General features: G+C 35.0%; 2 protein-coding genes across 5 annotated transcripts in view; one reads left to right on the plus strand and one right to left on the minus strand.

The window, feature by feature from the left end:
• The window catches only part of LOC138913405 (fatty acid synthase-like), a 51,483-nt gene that overhangs the window by 5,039 nt on the left and 24,990 nt on the right, over nt 1-21,454 (plus strand). The gene's annotated exons all lie outside the window — the stretch shown is intronic.
• Nucleotides 17,750-19,838, minus strand: LOC138913449 (uncharacterized). Of its 2 annotated transcripts, XM_070217244.1 has the most exons (4): nt 19,375-19,838; nt 18,865-19,296; nt 18,327-18,807; nt 17,750-18,273 (listed from the first exon to the last, which is right to left on the minus strand). In XM_070217244.1, exons 1-4 carry the CDS (start codon nt 19,599-19,601, stop codon nt 17,764-17,766), a joined length of 1,650 nt encoding a protein of 549 aa, XP_070073345.1. In that variant the 5' UTR covers nt 19,602-19,838; the 3' UTR covers nt 17,750-17,763. The 2 variants fall into 2 exon arrangements, with proteins under 2 accessions (XP_070073345.1, XP_070073344.1); XM_070217243.1 differs by having other exon boundaries at nt 18,865-19,838.

The following is a 21,454-nucleotide window of genomic DNA, read 5'->3' on the forward strand; positions in this document are numbered from 1 at the left end:
TTTTGAATGTAACTTTTCTAAAAATCAATATTTTTCAAAAGTGTAAACGCAGAAAGTTGCTTACATCTACTGAGCATATCAATGTAAAATTCGGATTCGAAATTCCAATGCAGCCAAATCCCACAGCGTTTGGCGTGAACCCTTCTGTTTTTTCACTTTCAAAAGTTGTAGGGTAATGTGACGAACGATTTGTTCTTTAATGTAACTTCTCCAAAAATCAATATTTTTTAAAAGTGTAAAAGCAGAAAGTAACTTACATTTACTAAGCATATTTCTGAAAAATTTGTATTCGAAATTTCAACGTATCCAAATCCCACAGCGTTTGGTGTAAATCATCCTTTTCACAAAAAAAAAAAAAAAATTTTTTGTATATATAATTTACGGAAAAGGTATTTTCGATACGGATAAGAAAGAAGTAATAAGATAATACCGAAACTTACAAAAAAAAATGGTCAAAGTGCAATTTTTTAAATTAAAAATTTTTTTTTTTTGTTTTATTAAATTAAACTGACCTTACTATTAAAAACAACAATAAAACTGCAGCAGTAAATGTTATCTGGTATTATTATATCAAATAAAAACACCTCTTAACGAGGTAAAAAACTAGTGACGACCGCACCTTCAACATACAAAAGTTCTGATATCGACATTTGTGACGAAAAATTATTACACTCGTCATTAAATAGACTTTCTAATCTTTTCTCATTCGGCCCGCCCTATCAAACTATTCCAGCCTTTTTCCCTTTACAGGCATTTTCTATTGCAGCGTGACGAATAAGAAAAGATTAGAAAGTCTTTTTAATGACGAGTGTAATAATTTTTCGTCACAAATGTTGATATCAGAACTTTTGTATGTTGAAGGTGCGGTCGTCACTAGTTTTTTACCTCGTTAAGAGGTGTTTTTATTTGATATCAGAAGTTTTTGTTTGTTTACATTTGCTCTCATAGGAGCTAATATATACATTTAAATTTAAATTGGTCAATAATAATTTTGTATTTTAACAAATTAAGTTAAAAAGGCGTTGAAGTATTTCAAAATACCTTTTAAACGAGGTATAGCACATGTACCTTTAGTAGTGTAGAACTTACAAACTAACGAAATTTAGCTATTTTTAGCTTTTTCCCGCTAAAGTAGCGGCTTTTTCCAAAAGTCGTAGAACAAAAGATTCCTATATGGAACTCTTAAGTGCAAATTTACTGATTCCATGACCCTAAAATACAGTTCGGATACCCTCCCACAAAATTCAATACTCAGGGAGCGTTAGTTGTTCGGAGCTGGCAAAAGTGGCTATTTTCGTTTCTGAATAACTTTTAAACGCGATTTTTTACATAAACATGATATATACCAAAATTTAAGGAATCTCAAGGACTATACAGTTTAAAGTTGTAAGGAAAATCGTTAGAGCCGTTTTTAAGAAAATTAAAAAAAAGCTAAAAAAAAAGTTTAAACAAATTTTCTTTTGTTCATATCTTTTGAACTATTACATTTACACAAATTGCATATTCAAAGCGTTTATAGCATTTAAAAATACCTTTCAAACGAGATGCAGCACAAGTCTGTAGCTTTAGTAGTATAGAAGTTACGGCTTTCCGAATTTTAGCTATTTATAGCTGTTTTCCCGCTAAACTAGCGGGTTTTTCCAAAAGTGGTAGAACAAAAGTTTTTTATATCGATGTGATGAACGTCATATCAAATTTTCAGAATTTAAAAAACATATTTTGGACAAACTGACAAACTGACAAACAGAATTAAATTTTCATTTTGGGAAGAAGAAAAAAATCTTATTTTGGCTATAACTTTTGAACGGAGAGTCGGATTTTAACAAATGACCCCTCATTCGACGGGTATTTTCAAAAGGAATACAACTAAAACATTGCGAGGGGGCATTTATCCCCACCGGCCCCAACAGCTCCAAATTCCGAAATTATCACTTTTTCACTTTCACCGCTCTCTCTCCCAAGCCAATTGATTTTCTTAAAGTCTTGGTATGCAATCCTATTAGTTTTCGCAATACCTTTCGATAGGTGTATTATTCATTATGATCGGACCATCACAGTAGATTTTCATTTCTTCGTGTATATATAGTAGTCGCCCTCGCACACTCTCCTGGTGCGCTTCGTCACTACATGGACTGCCGTCCATAGTGATTTTTTTTACAAATAATCAACGATAACAATTAAAATTCTTGAATAAAAAAAGTTCGTCACAATACCCTACAAAAAGTTCGTCACGATACCCTACAAGGTAGACTTGGAGCAAAAACGGTGTCACTCTCAAACGGCGCAAAAGAAAAAAACGCGAGGTACCAAAAACTGTTGATAAAGATCTCATGTATACGTGCATATATTTGCCTGATTTTATTTTCCACTCATCTTTGCTCTGGCACTGCTGAAACACAAGTAAATTGAATAGGTTTGCTAGTTTGCGCACCACATTTTTAGCGAAAATTACCTCACGAACAAATTACGGGACTTCTTATTAATATTACTGTAAATACATTGTCGGCACGATAAGGGGAGACGACTACATTTATTTGGAATTTTTGTCGTGACGTCATATATGAGATTCGACGAGTTCGTCACATTACCCTACTCGTCAAATTACCCTACACTCCCCTACATTAAACATCCTATGAGATTACGACATGGAGCATTGCAGTTTTCATCTGAATTAAGTAACTCATAATTTAGATTGTTTGGTAAGGGAGTACTAACTGCATTGCAATTTTCCATGTTAAATTTACTTAAGATTCTTTTAACAAATGCAGCTTGGCTCAGGAAAATTTTATCTTCATACATTTCTATTCCAATACCAATAAAATGTTTTATTTCCTTTAGGTCGGTCATTCTAAACTTTTTCATTAAATCATTTTTGAATTTATTCATTGTCATATTTCCCGTAGCTATCACCACATCATCAACATATAACAGCACATAAATATTTTCCTTGATATCACTTTTATCAAGGATATATATACAGCGATCTACAGAAGAGTTAACAAACTCACAGTCTTTCAATGCTTGTTCAAAAACTTCAAACCAGCATCTAGCGGCTTGTTTGAGACCGTAAATTGCCTTATTCAATTTACATACATTGTCTCCTTTGCCCTTGAGGAAGTCTCATATATATTTCCTCTTTTAACGTGCCATTTAAGAATGCTGTTTTTACATCCATTTGATGGACTTTCAAGTTGTATTGTACTGCCAACGATAATATAAATCGAAAACTGGAAATTCTAGCTACAGGAGCAAAAGTCTCTTCATAATCGACTTGGTATTTTTGAGTAAATCCTCGTGCAACTAATCTAGCTTTAAGTCTAGTAGGAGTTCCTAGTTCGTTATATTTAACGGAAAATACCCATTTCCTATCTACTATGTTTTTATGTGTAGGACTTTCTACGATTGTCCAGGTATTATTTAGTTCATGGGCACCTCACTCTGTTTTTATAGCTTCCTCCCAAAACAACTTATCATTCCTATACTGAATTTCATCGTATGTATTTGGAACATCATTGAAGACAGTGTGAGCATTTGATACAAATTTATCAAAACTATTACTATCTTCATTATATGATATTTGGGGCATTGTTTTTACTCTCTCCCTTCTTCTACTCGTTATTTCAATACCATCACTTCCAATTGGATTCTTAACATATCCAGTTTCATCGAAGTGTTCTGCTGTTTCATTTTCCCTACTCTCATTCGGGTTGTCTGATCCCTTACTTTCATTCAGGAGATCATCTCGCTTTCTTTTCTTACTCTCATTCAGAAAATGTTCATCTGTTTCCTCACTATTATTCAGGATTTGCGTGTTGTCGCATTCCTTACTTTCATTCGGGAATTTTGTTTCTTTATTTTCCTTACTTTCATTCGGGAAATTTTTATTTGTACTTTCCTTACTATCTTTCAGGAATGCTGTTTTAAATTTAACAGCCCTAGAATTAACCATATTGGTTTCATCGACAACCACATCTCTTGCAACGAGAAATTTTTCATGAACAGCACCCACAGTTTTAAGCTATTTGCTTCGTAGCCTACTAAAATAGCTTTGTATGATTTATCATCAAACTTTCCTTTTTTAATTTTATTGTGCACATATACAGTTGCACCAAACACTCTCAAATTTTTTAAATCGGGCTTTTTATTGTGCCACATCTCGTAAGGGGTCATCACGCTATTAACTATTGCCCTACTAGGAATTCGATTAATTAAGTAAGTTGCAGTTAACACTGCTTCACCCCAAAAACTTTTGTCAAGTTGTGCACCACTTACCATGGCACGAGCTTTCTCTGTGATGGTTCTAATCATTCTTTCAGAAACACAATTTAATTGTGGTGTGTGTGGTACTGTTAAATGATAAGTAATACCTTTATTAACACAAAACTGACGCCTCTCATTTGAGAGATATTCTATCCCATTGTCAATGTACAAATTAACAATTTTCAAATTAAAATGAGCTTCACATTTTGTTACAAAGTCTTTAAACATATTGAATACGTCAGATTTGTGTGTGTGTAAACTGATCAACAAAGATCACAAAGTAATTTTTGTCATTTACTGTAACTGGAGTAATGGGTCCACAAACATCTGAATGCACAACAAATAGGGGTCTTTTATGTGTTTTATCTTTAAATTGTATTAACGGTAACCTTGCTTGTTTTCCATTTAAGCATGGTTCGCAAATTTCATCCGATAGCTCTAAATTATTTAAAAGACTGTTATCACTAAACATATAATTTCGTTTTATTTCTAATAACTTGCCATTGCTTATATGACCAAACCTCTCATGCCATAATCGAAAATTATTTATATGTTTCGCATCTATATTATATGCTTGAAACTGAATTCTTGACCACCGTCAATCCATTCTTGGAAATGGTTACTCCATTCTTGTCAAATTTTATTGACATTCCTGCCTCCTGTAGGCGCTTCACATCAAGTTTCCAGCAGCCTGCTCGGAATACAGCACATCCTCCAGTGTTATTTCGTGCTCATTGCGCAAACGCACAATGCCACGCTTAGATGCGTAGATATATTCGCCTTGCTTGGCCACAGCTATCTTCAGCGGCGGCACCAATTCCACACTATCGATGAACAGCGACTCATCATTTATCAGATGATCACTTGCACCGGAATCAAGAATAAATCCACATTTATCTACCCGGGACTTTTCTTGCACTTCTTTGACCATAAATGCAATGCCTTGTGATGTTGCGGTTTTAGCTTGTTTATCGTAATTTTTATTCTCTTTATTTCTTTCATTTATAATTCTTTTATACTGGTAGCAATCCTTTTTAATGTGTCCTTCTTTGTCACAGTGGTGACATCTAGCCCTATTCTTAAATATTTTCTTTTGTTTAGTTACACGGTTTTTAAATGAATTGTTTTTGTTGTTGTAGTTTTTGTTTTGAACGATCGTGTTTAAAGCTTTTTTGCTAGTGTCATTATTATCATTTTTATACCCGTTACTCGTAGAGTAAAAGGGTATATTGTATTCGTGCAAAAGTATGTAACAGCTAGAAGGAAGCGTTTCCGACCCCATAAAGTATATATATTCTTGATCGGGATCACTAGCCGAGTCGATCTAGCCATGTCCGTCTGTCTGTCCGTCTGTCTGTCTGTCTGTCCGTATGAACGCTGAGATCTCGGAAACTATAAAAGCTAGAAGATTGGCATTTTGCATGCAGATTCTAGGAGTTTCTACGCAGCGCAAGTTTTTTTCAAAAAGGTGCCACGCCCCCTCTAACGCCCACAGTTTTGAAGCTATTATGAAAATAATAACTGATATGTATTCGCTTTGTCAATACCTATCGATTGGCCAAGTAAAAAATTTCCACGCCCACTCTAACGCCCACAAACCCAATAAACGCTTAAACCTGGCCAGCGCCTACATTTCCGCCTTTCATGACCAGTAGTACCAATATCTGGCGGTAGATGGCGCAATACAATATACACTAGGAAATGGCATTGGAAAAAATCTGCTTTTTTTTCTGTGGTCACTCTAATTCACATTATGTTAATGCAAATTTTAAATTATTTGAAATGGGGCGCGCATTTTGTCTCTTTTTGCTCGTATACGTTTTTCACAAGTGCATTCACCTGCGCTAGAGAGAGACGGAAGATGTGCTAGGCAGAATTGAAAGTTCTAGAAAGCCCCTTCTAGAAAGAGATTACTTGGTAAAAATCGAGCGGCGAAAAAACATATAACAAGGCATATTTCTATTAAGTTGTTTAGCTGAGTAACGGGTATCTAATAGTCGGGGCACTCGACTATAGCGTTCTCTCTTGTTAATTTTAATTTCCTGATCTAGCAATCTATTCTTAACAAAAGCTAATGTTAAATTATCCTCTGATAATGTCTCTATTGCTGTAATGACACCATTTTAAGCCGAAGGCAAAGTAATCAACAAATGAGACACTTTATCCATCTCTTCTATTTTTGCACCTGCGGCCAACAACTCACTTGTTAATTCATCAAAAATAGTAATATGGGACAATTCGCGAACTGCCAACTGCGACGCCAGACTTTTTCGTTCATATACAGCGCCCAAATCTCCAAGATTTTGACGCGCAGTTATATCGCTTGTGGCAAAGTTCAAAAATGAATCGCTAAGGTACTCTATTAACGTACTTTTTGCACAACGCTCTGCTTTCGTCCACTTTTCATCCACTTTGGCAGGTATTTCCTCATCAATGACCCTAAGTACATCCAGTTCGGTCAAAAGAGCCCTAATTCTAAATTTCCAAATTGCGTACTTCTCGCCATCGAATGGCTTTATATTACGTTTTGCCCTGTCCATTTTACTGTGCATACATACATATGTAGTTGTACAAGTATAGGTATACACACGCGGAACTCAACTCAATGTTATTTCACAAGAACTAGAAATTTCTAAGAAATTGAAATAAGACTTTTTATATAAACTGTTTTACAGATCAATTGTTTATTAGGCATGGACTGGGCCCATAACCTATTGTTTATGATGCTAATTATACCCAGTAAAGACACAGATGTAGTTAAGTTTTATGATTTATGTTGTAATTATACCGCAACACCAGCACCACACCTTAGCTCGAGAAACTAGCTTCCTTTCTTGTTTTAAAGAGAATTCCTTACTCCCAAATTCCAAATAATTCCCAAAGGTTTGATAGATGGACTCCGCTGGACTCGCTTTGTATCTGTATTTAAAAATTAGTTTTCTTTAAAAATATTTATGTTGGACCGGTCACAAAAATAATCGATTACAAGAGAACCACGATTAATTTAGATTGTTTAATCACACAAATACTTAGGGCACACTACCATCTTTTGAATTCATTCCAAAAACTCCACTTAAATTCCTTAAAAACTCTTATTTTTAGCAACTAATTAGTCTCAGCATTTCGACGAATTTCTAAGGCGTAAGAATGCAACATAATAACTGTAAGTTAGCAGAGGCGCCCTCTATTGAAATTCCTGAAATCTAACATTGAACATCTTCTGTTCAAGTATTCTAGAAAACTCAGTTTTAGTTTAACGACTTTTGAAAAATGGGTTTTGGCCAAAAAAAGTGGTCAAAGTCCCCATAGTGCAGCAGTTCGCCCCTTTTAATGTCGAGTTGTTCCGAATCTATTTATGCGCAAAACGTATTAAATCCATTTAATCTAAATCTATATTTGTCTTTATCAAAAAAACGGTCAGTAGCAAATTTCACCCAGAACGGATTGACATAAAAACAGGGAATCAAACCGAATCTTATTTCCGGTACTGGGACCAGTACCAGTACCAGTACCAGACCGAATCTGTTTATTCGGTAAACGGTTATATTTCGGTATTGATTTCAATTAATACTTTAATACTGATCATTAAAATTAATTTGATTTTTGATATAAATAATCAAAATGAGATTTTAATTATATTTTTAACTTTTTAATTTCTAAGAAGAATTAGGGTTATTGGCTACTTCAAAAAAAAATGAGTAGAATGGCGCCAAAAATGCCAGATTTTCAACTTGTTTAGATACAGAATGTTTCTGCTAGAGCTATATTTTCGTACATGAGCAGTACATCTGCTAAAAAGGGACGAGAAGAAGTCAATTAGCGGAAAGCGGGAGCTGATACTTACATATGGGTATTTTTTCATTCAGGATTTTTAACGAATTTAGGGCCGGTTTCTCGAGTGCCGGCTAACATTTCTCGAACAGATAAAGTCCCTGCTAAGGCATTTTGGCTTTCTCGAGCATCAATGTGAGAGCTAACTTTGACAGGGACTCGGAGTCCCTGTTAAGCGTTTTCGACTCGATAGAATGACAGCTGATTTCCCAGAGCCAACTAAGAAGAAGAAACGAAATCACAGCTGACTTTTCCTTTGAATTATACCCAAACAGCTGATGAAATAATCGAAGCACGCCATTTTTTGCGCTCTACAGCACAATTCTGTGCGTTAACAGCACTCTGTAATTGTTTCTCGTTCAGATAAATTAAAGCAATCGAGAAAGCGGATTTGCTTTTACGAACAGTTTATCTAGTATTTAAGTTTTTCGAACAGATAGCTATCAGGAACTTTGACAGGGACTCGAGAAACCGGCCCTTAGGGAATGAGTACCAAAACCGTACCGGTATCAGCAATACGGTAATCGGTTTGAAATTAGATTTTTATTTTGGTCTCGGTACCGGTTCGGGTTCTTTATTAGGAATCGGTTTATTTCGGTTATCGGTTCCGGTTCCGGTTCTGGTTTTATTCCCTGCTCCGCAGTCTTCTACGCTGCGCCGACTTCTCTGCTGACGTCGGCAGCGGCTGTTCGTTTGGCCTAATGACTTTGTCATGAGGTAACAGCCAGAACTGAAGTATACCTATGGATATTTTTTTATTCAGGATTTTTTACAAATCTAGTAAATGAGTACAAAAACCGTACATGTACCAGCAATATTAAATTTTTATTTTGGTCCCGGTACCGGTTCCGGTTCTTTATTAGGAATCGGTTTATTTCGGTGATCGGTTTCGGTTTTGGTTCCGGTTCTTTTTTTATTCCCTGCAAAAAAACCAAAAAAAATAATTTCGCAAATCTTTTCTTTTCTTTTTTTTTAGGTAAACGTTAAATTTAAAATATCGGTAGACTTACAGAAATTTCATTAAGCTGATTTTTACAGTCAAAATGTTCCTTAAAATTGTTTTTTTTTATGATGCAAAAAACTGATCGTCAAACTATTTATTAGTTTTTAAACGTGGAGATATTGACAAATTGTGGATTGGTAAAAAACATTATTTCGCTCCACACACACATGGACGAAATATATATATGCCACAAAATTAGTTTTTTATAAACACAATCCTTATTTATCTGCGTGTGTGTGCATTGCAGCTTACTATGGAAGTGAGATTCGCTTAGATTCATATTCATGATAATACTGATATCCTTTTGCTTAAAGAATATTTCATTTGACGCTTTTTTAATTTCTAACTCGACCTGTGATTAACCGATTTTGGCCATCGAAGACAGGTTATAAAACTAATTTCGGTTTTTAGGCGTGTATTTTTGCATTTTTGCGTTTTTTCCAAATTTTTCAACTTTGACAACTTTTAGCTTCTAAGCTGTGTATAAGAAAGTTAGAGGGCATTCTATTACCTGTAAAATGAGTCTTCGATGGCCGAAATCGGTTTATCACAGGTCGAGTTAGAAATTAAAAAAGCGTCAAAAAAATTTTTTACACTTAAGAAAAAAACTGTACCATACAAACAATTAAATGTGCCCTTTTCTTACTCAGGGAGATGTACCTTAAAAATCATAGTTTCATGAAGTGCGTATTTCATTAATTTTTTTTGTAAACTGGTGTAATTCAACCGAAATAAATTCGCGGTATTTGTAAAAAAATTAAGGCACACCCAACTTAGTTCAAACAGCTGACTTTGGAGGGCTGTCAAAACGCCAGGGATGCACTATGGGGAATTTGACCACTTTTTTTTGACGAAAACCTATTTTTCAAAAGTCGTTAAACTAAAAATTGGTTTTCTAGATTACTTTAACAGAAGACCAATCTGCAATGTTAGATTTCAGGAATTTCAATAGAGGGCGCCTCTGCTAGCTTACAGCTGTTATATCAGCTGTTGCATATTGCATTCTTACGCCTCAGAAATTCGTCGCAACTCTGAGACTAATTAGTTGCTAAAAATTAGAGTTTTTAAGGAATTAAAGTGTAATTTTTGGAATTAATTCAAAGGATGGTAGGGTACCCTAAGTATTTGTGTGATTAAACAATCTAACTTAATAGTGGTTTTCTTGTAATCGATTATTTTTGTGACCGGTTCAACATGAATATTTTTAAAGAAAACTAATTTTTGAATAGAGATACAAAGCGGGTCCAGCGGAGTCCATTCATCAAACCTTTGGGAATAAAAGAATACGAAATTCTCTTTAAAATGAATGTAGTCGGAAAATAAACTTTTTACGATTCCTGAATAAATTTAGTTTTTTAAATCATGACCTCAAATTTTGCAAATGCCCCTTTGTTTGCACTGTGGAAGAAATAGACTTTGGGACGTTTTGTCGTCCGTCCTGCAAAGTAAAATTTAGCTAATGGAAGGATAAATTTATCCCGGTGGCAAATCGGTTTTCGTTATCTCGTATGTCATTTAAAACTCCAAGTAAAAGGCGCACTAATTTGAGACTAGGTGGCAGCTCCAGAACAGAAGAGTTAACTAATTGTCAAAAATCAATCGAAAAACTATTGAAAAATACCATAAAACAGTCATACTAACAGCTAATGATATAAACAAAATTTCAAACAAATAAAAAACAATGTCGGCAGAAAAAAAGTTTCGCGGTAAAAATTATACCCATGAACAGGAGAGCGCGCAATCTATGGCTCCAATGACTTTCGGAAACTTGTCTATTGAAGATCTTCAATACGCAGGTACTTCATAGATTGTTTTTAAAAAGACGTTATAGCAAAAGAAACCACCGTAACAATCGCCAACAGTTATAAGAAAACTGCCACTTGCCTATATTGACTATATTGTCGTTTTCCTGCAATACTGGGTTTTGACTATATGGAATTAATAAAATCAAATGAATGCACTTACTTCTTTACTTTAGATTCAAGTCGCAAAACAATTTTTTGCAAAACAAATAGCACCGCTTTTTGGCAAAGGAACCCTTTTAACAAATTCTTCAGCACTTTAATGTTCGAAGTAATTTCTTTGGTCTTGATATCTGCGCCGATAATTTCGCACTTCAGACAAATCGCTCGGGAATTCATTTTAAAATAAATTTGATGACTAAAGCAATTTTGATTTATATTTAACTGTAAATAGAATCACCTGTTTTCGAATGAAGAGTGGAACCAGATTGGCAACGCTCAAATGTCTGGCAACACTTGCGCACAATCCAACCGCACATATTTTGCACGGTGGATGAGCGCTACCTGCGCTAACATAAGGACGAGTAAACCATTTTTTGTTTATCGCTCCGTTGTCCCGGCAGGCAAACTAAAGTACGGACGAGAAAACGGCCCTGAAAGTGTCGGAATCACAAACAAATAGGTTAGGAAATAACCTATCCATCCGTGTGAAATGGTTGGGATTTTTAACAAATGTAAAAATCGTGTTCCCACAGAGCTCCATCCACCATCCAATAACAGCTGACTGAAGAGCAGTTGCTCAGCTCAACATTAACGAAGAGGGATTTCAATTCTGGAAAAATTGTAAATTTGTAGGAATTATCCTCAAGGGTATATAAGCTTCGGCTGGCCGAAGCTAGCTTCCTTTCTTGATTTTTTTATGAAATTGTAGCTGGCGTTATAGCGTCAACTGCAGCAGATCGCAGACGCTCTCTGTATGCTTCTGCATCTTAATTGATGCGCATGCTGCAACCAAAGAGTGTAATTGCATAATTTATTTTGCTTATACACTTACACAACCAAAGAATTTAATACGGACAACGCACACTAGGAATGTGTAAGGTGGCTGCTGTTTTATGCTTTTCGCCAATTGTTTTCACCACCATAAAGCCTGGGCATACAAATTATAGAGCAGGTTTGGGTAATTTTGGAGTGAAAATTTTGAAAGTTCTACGTAAAAAATCGTCCGTAGACTTTTGTCAATGCCATTTTTGAGTTTTTCGTCTGTAATTTTTATGAACTTTAAAAAATTTTTTGGTTTTTTTGTATTAATAACATTAAGAACAAAACTGCATCATTACTTTTCCCGTAAAAGCAATAGGAGTGGGTGAACTCCCAAAAAGGGTACTGTCCGGTACTGTACCACTAATTTTTTATTTTTTTTATTTTAAAGTTCAAAATGTTAAATTTTGGACTTTTTTCGAATTTTCTCTTATATCTCGGCAGATATCACCCCGATTCGGCCAGTCAGAGCTTAACTTTGCTATACAGATCAATATGATTGGATAAGTAATGGCAGCCCAGCAGCTATTATAAACACTAAGATGTGTAACGAGAAGCAAGAAAATGTACGGAGGCAGCGTCATTTTTGTCAAATGCGACTCACACGTATTCAGTCTATTTTTAGAATGCCGTTTCTTGACTTCTCTCTCTCTCGCTCACTTGCATTCTCGCTCTCAAAATTCCGCGCTGCAGAAAAGTCAAAATTCAATTTTTGTCTTATTTGTTGATTCTTGAATTATGTTGCCGAAAAGGAATCGTCCTAAAAGGCACATTGCGCACAACATTTCAAAAAGGGCTGTGGCACATTGCGTTAGTTGGAGGCCCGCGAATAATGCGATTGAAGTTCGAGTCCACTCTGAGGCGAAGTGGTTTTATTTTTATCTTAATTTTTTTTATTTTACTTTGTTTTTTTTTAATTTTTTGTTTTTTAATTTTTTGGTTTGTTTTTTAATTTTTTTTTTGTGTTTTTTGTTTGTTTTAAAAGCAGAAGCATTTTAAGCAAATCTTTTAAATTTATTACTTTTGAATTAAAAGTTTATGAAATACGCATCCGAGTTTACTTTTATAATTTTTATTTAATTTTTAATTTTTATTGAAGTATACACTTTAAATGCAATTCAGGGACAAAAATAACATTGATTTTATTTTTTAAACAAAAAAGAAAGCACACAATCCCTAGAAAGAAATGAGTTACACTGAATTCATTCAATCCTTTAATCCTTTAATCCTTTTAATCCTTTTACCTTTCTTTCAATTTTAAAAATTTATATTAAATGAACAATGTTTAAAAAAAACGAGGACGGAAGCTAACTTCGGCAAGCCAAAGTTTTAATACCCTTGCAGATTTCACGAATGAAAACTTGACTAAAATAGCAACATGAATTAATAAGAAACGAATTATTCTATAAAAAAATAAAAATTTAAAATTTTTCACCCTATTGTTCCTATGATATAGACGTCCGATCGGCACGCGCTTTTACCCTGATCAAGGTACGCACAAAAAAATACGATTTGGAAAGTTTCATGGGAATAGCTTATGTTTTGCGCGAAATATCCCGAAAAACGTAAAATTTTGACCGATTTCACCCTATTGTTCCTATGGGAGCTATAAGATATAGACGTCCGATCGGCACGCGCTTTTACCCTGATCAAGGTATGCGTAAAAGAATAAGATTCATGTCAAAAGCTCGTACACTGAGCGAAATGTCTTCATTTTGTGAAAGCTATATCCGATTGTTCCTATGGGAGCTATAGGATATAGACGTCCGATCGGGTCGGCTTTCAAACTTGATCTGCGTACACATGTTTTAGGACGACTGTGAAAGTTTCAAGGCGCTAGCTTTTAAACTGAGCTCGCAAACGGTATTGAAACAGACGGACAGACGGACAGACGGACAGACGGACGGACAGACGGACAGACGGACATGGCTATATCGACTCCCCTATTGATCCTGATCAAGAATATATATACTTTATGGGGTCGGAAACGTCTCCTTCACTGCGTTACAAACTTCTGACCAAAATTATAATACCCTCTGCAAGGGTATATAAATTACTTAAAAAAAAATTTTGTTTTCAATCGGAGTTGAGCTCGTTCCGAGAAGATCCGCAGTTGAGCGACTACACCCCTAACCCACAGTGCCTTGTTTCGAGACGTCAGACAGATGCGTGATTGAGTCTATTTCGCAGCAGAGCAAACGAAATTGCACACTAACACAACCAAAGAATCTAACACGGACAACGCACACTAGGAAAATTATAAATCCACTTTCTGAATCCACACCAAAAATTTTGCAGTACATTCAGTTGTATGGGCTTTACACCTCTTAGTGTTTATATTCTCTTTGGTCAGACGGACATGGCTATATCGACTCCCCTATTGATTCTGATTAAGAATATAAATACTTTATGGGGTCAGAAACGTATCCTTCCTTACAAACTTCTGACCAAAATTATAATACCCTCTGCAAGGGTATAAAAAGTAGCTAACCTTAACTTCACAAAACCATGCTTTTTCAATAAGTACTGCCTTATCAAAAACGAAAAAAAGAGAACGTATTTAAGAAAAAGAAAGAAAATAATGAATAAGATAAAAGAATAAACTTGCTTAAATGGTGCAAACACTTATTGCAATGTGTATGGTAAATTTATTATGAACAATAAATTTCGACCCTTTGATAGTGAGGTGATAAATCGATATTTCCTCTACTTTCGCATTAAGCCAAATGTTGAAGAGGCTTGGACACCGAGGAGAATTTGGGCTTCTTGCCGCTTGACATTAGTTAAATGAAGCAAAGGCAAAAGGTATGTTTTAGTTTTCGATATTTTGTTGAAAAGTACTTTTCTTGACCTAGAGGCTACTTGAAGTTTGACATACCAATGATTTGGTGAAAACCCTCTTGTCATGTGACGGATTGCTATTTTTGCCTTAGTAAATGCTTAGGCATCGGAAAGAAATACGCGAAAGTGCGCTCAGTGACACTTCCCAAAATTCATTTCGCTGATGTACCATATCCAGTTGTCCCGCGACATCCCTAATATCTAGTTAATCTACTTGGAATTTCAATTTCCCCACGAATAAGATTTTTTTAAGTATGAAAACAGCTTCAATCATCGTTCTACGGTTGGCTAGTGAGCAAAAATTAATTACGAGTAATCTACTAGAATAAGAAGGTAAAATGTGGTTGTCATCCCAGCTTAGGCGCCTTTTATGCCAAAACTAAGAAGTTCTTTTGTTCAGACTCGATACGATCAATATGAATTACGTATTAAAGAACTTAGACGGGAGCTTTGCGATAGCTGACAATCAAGAAGTAGGGAGCTTTAATTTAATGTGGGACAGAATATTAAATTCGATTTCGAAAATGGATTACGAATGCATTACTTCTCCTCCAGTAATAGGGAAACAATGGAATACAACATGGATTACTTTGCCATAGGCATGGCCGCCTTGTAATGTGGTCGGAACACAATTTACATTACTAGTAATGGGAAAAGTATGCTAGGGCCGAGTCACCTTCGGGTCTTCATTACGAATTCACTATACTTTCCCAAAATTGTAATGCAAAATGTAGACAGACTAGAGAAAATTCAACATACATTTTGAAAAACGTATGCTGAGTTGTAATGCTGTTCATTTATAAAAACAAAAAATATTCTTCCCTCATGTAGGAATTGAACATGGGTATTATTGTATAATGGATGGAAAGGCTAACCGCTCGGCCATTGTCTGTGTTTTTTTTAGTTCGTTAAACTATACTTAGAATGCATGCTGTTATTATTAAAGTTCCGAAGCTCAAACGTGACGGAGGGGAAACGGAAAACGAACACATATGCAATAATTTTTAAGGTGTGTTTGCGATTTTTGACAAAAGGAAATCGTTAACAAACAAAAATACGAAGTCATAGGATCTCTGATTACAACTTCACTGTCGAAAAACAGCGATCCTAATCGATTACAATGTCTACACTTGTAATGCATTTTTTCTCCAGACCCAATTCACATGTTCGCCGCTGGAATATAGAAGATCCTTCAAGAGAGAGAATCGGAAGGCTACTGGCCTATTATATAATAAATGAATGTGATCTAGTAAAAGCAGTGAATTTTTATAAATTCTATCAGATACAATGTTATCGATGCCATTTTAATTCGCGTTCAAATAAATCGTCAAATTTTGCATTGGCTGAAAGGATATAATTTATGAAAGGAATAATTTTATTTGTATTTAAGCACATTATTTTTGAATCTTAAGATTAATAACACTATGCAGCATCAAAAATTAACCTCGATGAATGCTATATTTTTGGATTCGTTACGAATTCCCAAGTTAAACTGCGTTTTCCAAAGAGTTCCCCGACGCAAGGATTCTTAGCAAAAGGACCTCAAAGTTCGAAAAATGCTGAAATTGACCAACTTTGCGGAGCTCTCAGAGGCAAATGGATGCATGGCTTGGTTCGAAGTTAAAGTTTTTTAAAAGATACACCCTTTAGCTTTCAAACCCCATACATAAAATAATTTTAGGATTTTTTTTAAGGCAGAAACAAATTCTAGAAATCATAGTCAAAAAACATAAAAGTATACAGATGCGGTCAAAATGGTAGTAGTGCTGCCGCCCTGTGTATTTAAAAGTTTGTTGTTGTAATTGACCTTTTCTGGTAATATTGCATTGATTATAATTTTACTATTAGACTAATTGGATAAGAAAAAATTACAACATCAAACTTTTAAAAACACAAGGCGGCAACACTGCTACTATTTTGACCGCAGCTGTATGTTTTTCAGTTTTTTGACTATGTTTTTTGGAATTTATTTCTGCCTTAAAAAAATCCTAAAATTATTTTATGTATGGGATTTGAAAGATAAAGGGTGTATCTTTTAAAAAACTTTAACTTCGAACCAAGCCATGCATCCATTTGCCTCTGAGAGCTCCGCAAAGTTGGTCAATTTTAGCATTTTTCGAACTTTGAGGTCCTTTTGCTAAGAATCCTTGCGTCGGGGAACTCTTTGGAAAACGCAGTTTAACTTGGGAATTCGTAACGAATCCAAAAATATAGCATTCATCGAGGTTAATTTTTAATGCTGCATAGTGTAATCATTATTTTTGAGTTTTAAAATAAAAATCAAAAATAATCATTATTTCTGATCAGAAAAAATAAACTCAAAAATAATGATTATTGTTTATTTTTATTTTTTTCGCTCAGAAATAAAACTCACTTGGACGCCACGGCTTTTCTGTACCGATTTTCGTCGTTTTTTTTGCATAGTCCTATGTAGCGAATGCAGACGTACCACCTCTGAAAAAAAAAATTGAACTTGGCTTCTGCATCCCGTTAAATGGTATCATTCTTATAGTCAGTAAAGGAAATACTTCTAGCCTTTGTTTATGTTTATGTATTTAAACAAACATTATGTTTATGTATTTAACCATGGATTGCAGTCGAAATGCACTTGTCTTTCTCTCTTACTCTACACGAAATAATTAACCAATGAAGGCCGCCAGCTCGACAATACATACTGGAGCAACATTTAACAAAGTGCCACCGCTGTTTGAAATCTCTAAAATCTAAAGAAGCATTGTCCCTTATTCTTAAGAACAGCTTATCCTCTTCTTCTCAAGAATTCGCGGCTTTTGCAAAACTAATTTAAATATCAAACCATGTATAGAAAAGGGTTTTAGGTAAGTAGAAATTGGTTAACAAAGTCTGCAGTATAAGTTGTTCTTAAGAATTCGCGGTTCTTAAAAAATCGATTTCAGATACGTTTTTATTCAGGAATTAAGTAATCAGCACAACTTTCCACTCAAGAAAGACAAAATTGGTAATAATATTAAAACAATTATATCGTGTTATTTTATTTTAAATAGTATTATTATTTAAATATTTTAGTTAATTATTATTTAATTTGACAAATAGAAGCATGGCCAAGGACGAGCTTTTTATGTTGCACCTATTGTCCGTCAGCATCATTTTCAGTGCTGAAAACGATCTCTCAACACTAACTTGCGTTGCAGGTACAGCGTGTACGACTGTGGCCAGTTGATATAGAATTGGGTAGCGCAGCTTATTTTCTTCCCAAAACTTCATTATGTCTGTATCCAGGCTTATAGGTTTGGGAAAATAGCTCTCGATTTCTGCAAATCCTTTTTGTACTACTTCATTTTGATTAAATTCCTCTTCTTCTCCAGAGGCGGCTTCGATTCCGTTTAGGAACTCATCTAAGAGCAGGGAAGAGCTAGAGTTATTAGGTGACTCGTTTGTTAAGGTCGATGCTATTGTTGATGTCGTAGCCAGTGACGTTGTCGAAGTTAGTGATGTAGTTAAATCCAGTGATGATGTCGAAGCAGGGGATGATGTCAAAGCCAGGGATGAGATTGCTCCTTCAGACGTCGATTTAGTCTGCAAAATAATATAATGTAAGATATAAAGCTCTTCTAAATTTAATTACCTACTCTTTTCAAACTTAATATTTGAAGCAAAAGTTGTTTAAGATTGGCTCTGGCTAGCATAACACTTGTCGGATTTTTTAATAAAACTCTTCGAATGCGTGGATCCAAATAGATACTAGATAGAATCATTTTGTCTTCTATTATGCCATCTTCCCTCTTCTGGATGCATTGGTATAAATCTCTGCAGAATGTTAGTTGGCTTGCTGCGACTGTTAACTTAAGCTCAAGCCAGAGCTTATAAAAATCGCCAAGGAATAATTGGCTGGATTGTAATTTTTGAGTGGCTAGGTATGCCGGCTCCAATGCTTTTGTCAGATTTTCCAATTCGCTCCACTCTGTTGCACTTAGCTTAACTGAGGACTTTAAATGTCGCTCGCAAAAATGTTCAAAGGTTTGGAGCCTCTGCAGCATAAGATATGTCGAACTCCAACGAGTCGGAACATCCAGAACCGGTTTTGATAATGCTTCTTCTTCTATCAAGTAGCTTTAATTGAAAAAGAATTGAGAATAAAATAAATTGAGTATATATTAAAAAACGCACCTGAATGACGGGGTTCGCAGAAGCTTGACAATATTTCGTGCTTTGTCAATAAATGGAACTGATCCCAAGCGATCAAAGAAATCTTTAATTGCGAGCTGAAGAGTATGAGCTGCGCACTTAATCGAAACTATTGAATGGATATTTAAATGCTGGGTGAGCTCTTCTTCTTGCAACTCGTCCGGGCTTTCGTCATCATCAATCTCCCATTTGTTTAGCAAATCTACAGCCTTCACCATGTTTCGGCCGATATCAGTTGTTATGCTGTAAATCTGTTCCTTTTTGATGCAAAAATCATCCATTATAGACTGAACTTCGGAGCAGAGATTTTGGGACGTATGGGATTTTGTTAGCTCTATAAGACCCAAAGTCTTAATAACAATTTTTCCGTTTTCTATAAACTGCACATTCACTCCGAGGATTCCGCGATTGCACCTTGTTGCAGTGTCCATTTTAAGGCAAATAATACGAGATTTTAAGGCATTTACAATTTTGATTTTAATCGAATGGTACCTTTCCTCCACTAGTCCCATTATATTTCGGGAGGTAACCGCTGGCATGTTCAATCCACAAAATATTTGATTGGTCAATGTCTTGAAACCTGTGGAATCAAAGACAGCCAATGGAAGTTTTTGCTTAGTTACCAAATCGATGCACGCATTCTTCGCTTCGTTTCGGCCCATTGTAACTGAAAACTTTACTTTTTTTTCTTCCATCTGAGCTTCCGTCATCATCTTCATAATCACTTCTATGCTTGGCTTGCAAATGTCGCTTAAGGTTGGAAACGTAGTTACCGGTTAAAGTAATTTTGCAAATTTTGCATTCTGAAATATTTTTTTCCGTATTATATTCAAAAAAGTTGCGTAGGGTAGTATTACGCTTGCGACCCATATTGATACCGGACGAAAATAAATAAATTGTTTTTATTAATAACTTATAGATCCAATGTTACTTTATGAATACTGACATATATCTCCCTGTTCGCTCTGGGAAAGTTGAGCTGATTACTTAATACCTGAACGCGTTCCTAATAACATAATTAAAATCGTATCTGTATGTTCACTCATTTTAGTCACTCATTTAGACCTATGTCTTTAAGTAGGTTCTATGTTGAAATCGATTTTTTAAGAACCGCGAATTCTTAAGAAGAAGACGATACTCAATCTAAGGACCTTTTTCTATAGTTTGTTTGACATTTTGATCGATTTTTCAAAAACCGCGAATTCTTAAGAAGAAGTGGATGCTTTCTCTAAGGACCTTTTTTTATAGTTTGTTTCACATTTTAATCGATTCCTCAAAAACCGCGAATTCTTAAGAAGAAGATACTTTCTCCAAGGACCTTTTTCCTATAGTTTGTTTGATATTTTAATCGATTCATCAAAAACCGCGAATTCTTAAGAAGAAGAAGATACTTTCTCCAAGGACATTTTTCTTATAAATCGTTTGACATTTTAATCGACTCTTCAAAAACCGCGAATTCTTAAGAAGAAGAGGAGCTGATTGTGTGGGTACTTTCTATACCTAGATTAGTGGACTACTGAAGATATGAAAAAGTAGTGGTCTTTTGGTAAATGTGGTTCCAGGTTGTGTTGAAGAACTCGCGGCCTTAAGTAGTTCTTGTAGAATGAGAAGGAAAAGAGCATTTAGACTAAAATCCATGTCTTAATACATGAACAACATAAGACATCATAAACATAAACAAAAGCTAGAAGTATCTCCTTTACTGACTAAAAGAATGATACCATTTAACGGGATGCAGAAGCCAAGTTCAATTTTTTTTTTTCAGAGGTGGTACGTCTGCATTCGCTACATAGGACAATGCAAAAAAAACGCCGAAAATCGGCACAGCAAAGCCGTGGCGTCCAAGTGAGTTTTATTTCTGAGCGAAAAAAATAAAAATCAACAATAATCATTATTTTTGAGTTTTATTTTTTCTGATCAGAAATAATGATTATTTTTGATTTTTATTTTAAAACTCAAAAGTAATGATTATTTTTGAGTTTTATTTGTTTTGCTCAAAAATAATGATTATTGAGTGAGTTTTAAAATAAAACTCATAATGATTACGGTCCCTGGTTGTAATGCTGTTCATTTATGAAAATAAAAAATCAGGGACCGAAAATAATGATTATTTTGTAAGCGAAAAAAAATATCGCTCAGAAACAATGATTATTTTGTGAGCGATATATTTAACTCAAAAAATATCACTCAAAGTGTGATTGCACGTCAAGGTGGAAATTCTTTGCGTCTTTTTATTTTTTTTAAGTTATTAATGTTCATATTTATTAAGAGAAAAAGATCTCAAGAAGACGCTAGTTCGTATTCCAAGCCTATCATTAGTTGCTTTTTTGAGATTGACTAACTAAGAATGTTAATCAATAGAACCGCGAGTTCTTGAGAAGAGGAGAAACATTTGCTCCCCAGGTCAGGATGACCCCACCTAGGATGAAAAATAGTTGAAGCGCGAATTCTTCGGAAGAGGAGAACCTTGGCGCAGAAAACGCATGACGACTCGCTGACACCGCGAATCCTTCAGAAGAGGAGAACCCTTTGCTCCTTAGATCATCACTTTTATAACTGCTTTAGATATCAA

This window comes from Drosophila takahashii, chromosome 3R, assembly GCF_030179915.1.
Source record: "Drosophila takahashii strain IR98-3 E-12201 chromosome 3R, DtakHiC1v2, whole genome shotgun sequence".
Classification (NCBI taxonomy): domain Eukaryota; kingdom Metazoa; phylum Arthropoda; class Insecta; order Diptera; family Drosophilidae; genus Drosophila; species Drosophila takahashii.

What these genes read in the sequence shown, in the direction of transcription:
- LOC138913449 (XM_070217243.1), bottom strand. Translation starts at nt 19,601, where the DNA reads ATGAAGATGATGACGGAAGCTCAGATGGAAGAAAAAAAAGTAAAGTTT. An exon ending in CTGCGAACCCCGTCATTCAG is followed by an intron (nt 18,808 to 18,864) that starts GTGCGTTTTTTA and finishes TTTCAATTAAAG; the next exon opens with CTACTTGATAGAAGAAGAAG. An exon ending in AAATATTAAGTTTGAAAAGA is followed by an intron (nt 18,274 to 18,326) that starts GTAGGTAATTAA and finishes ATTATTTTGCAG; the next exon opens with ACTAAATCGACGTCTGAAGG.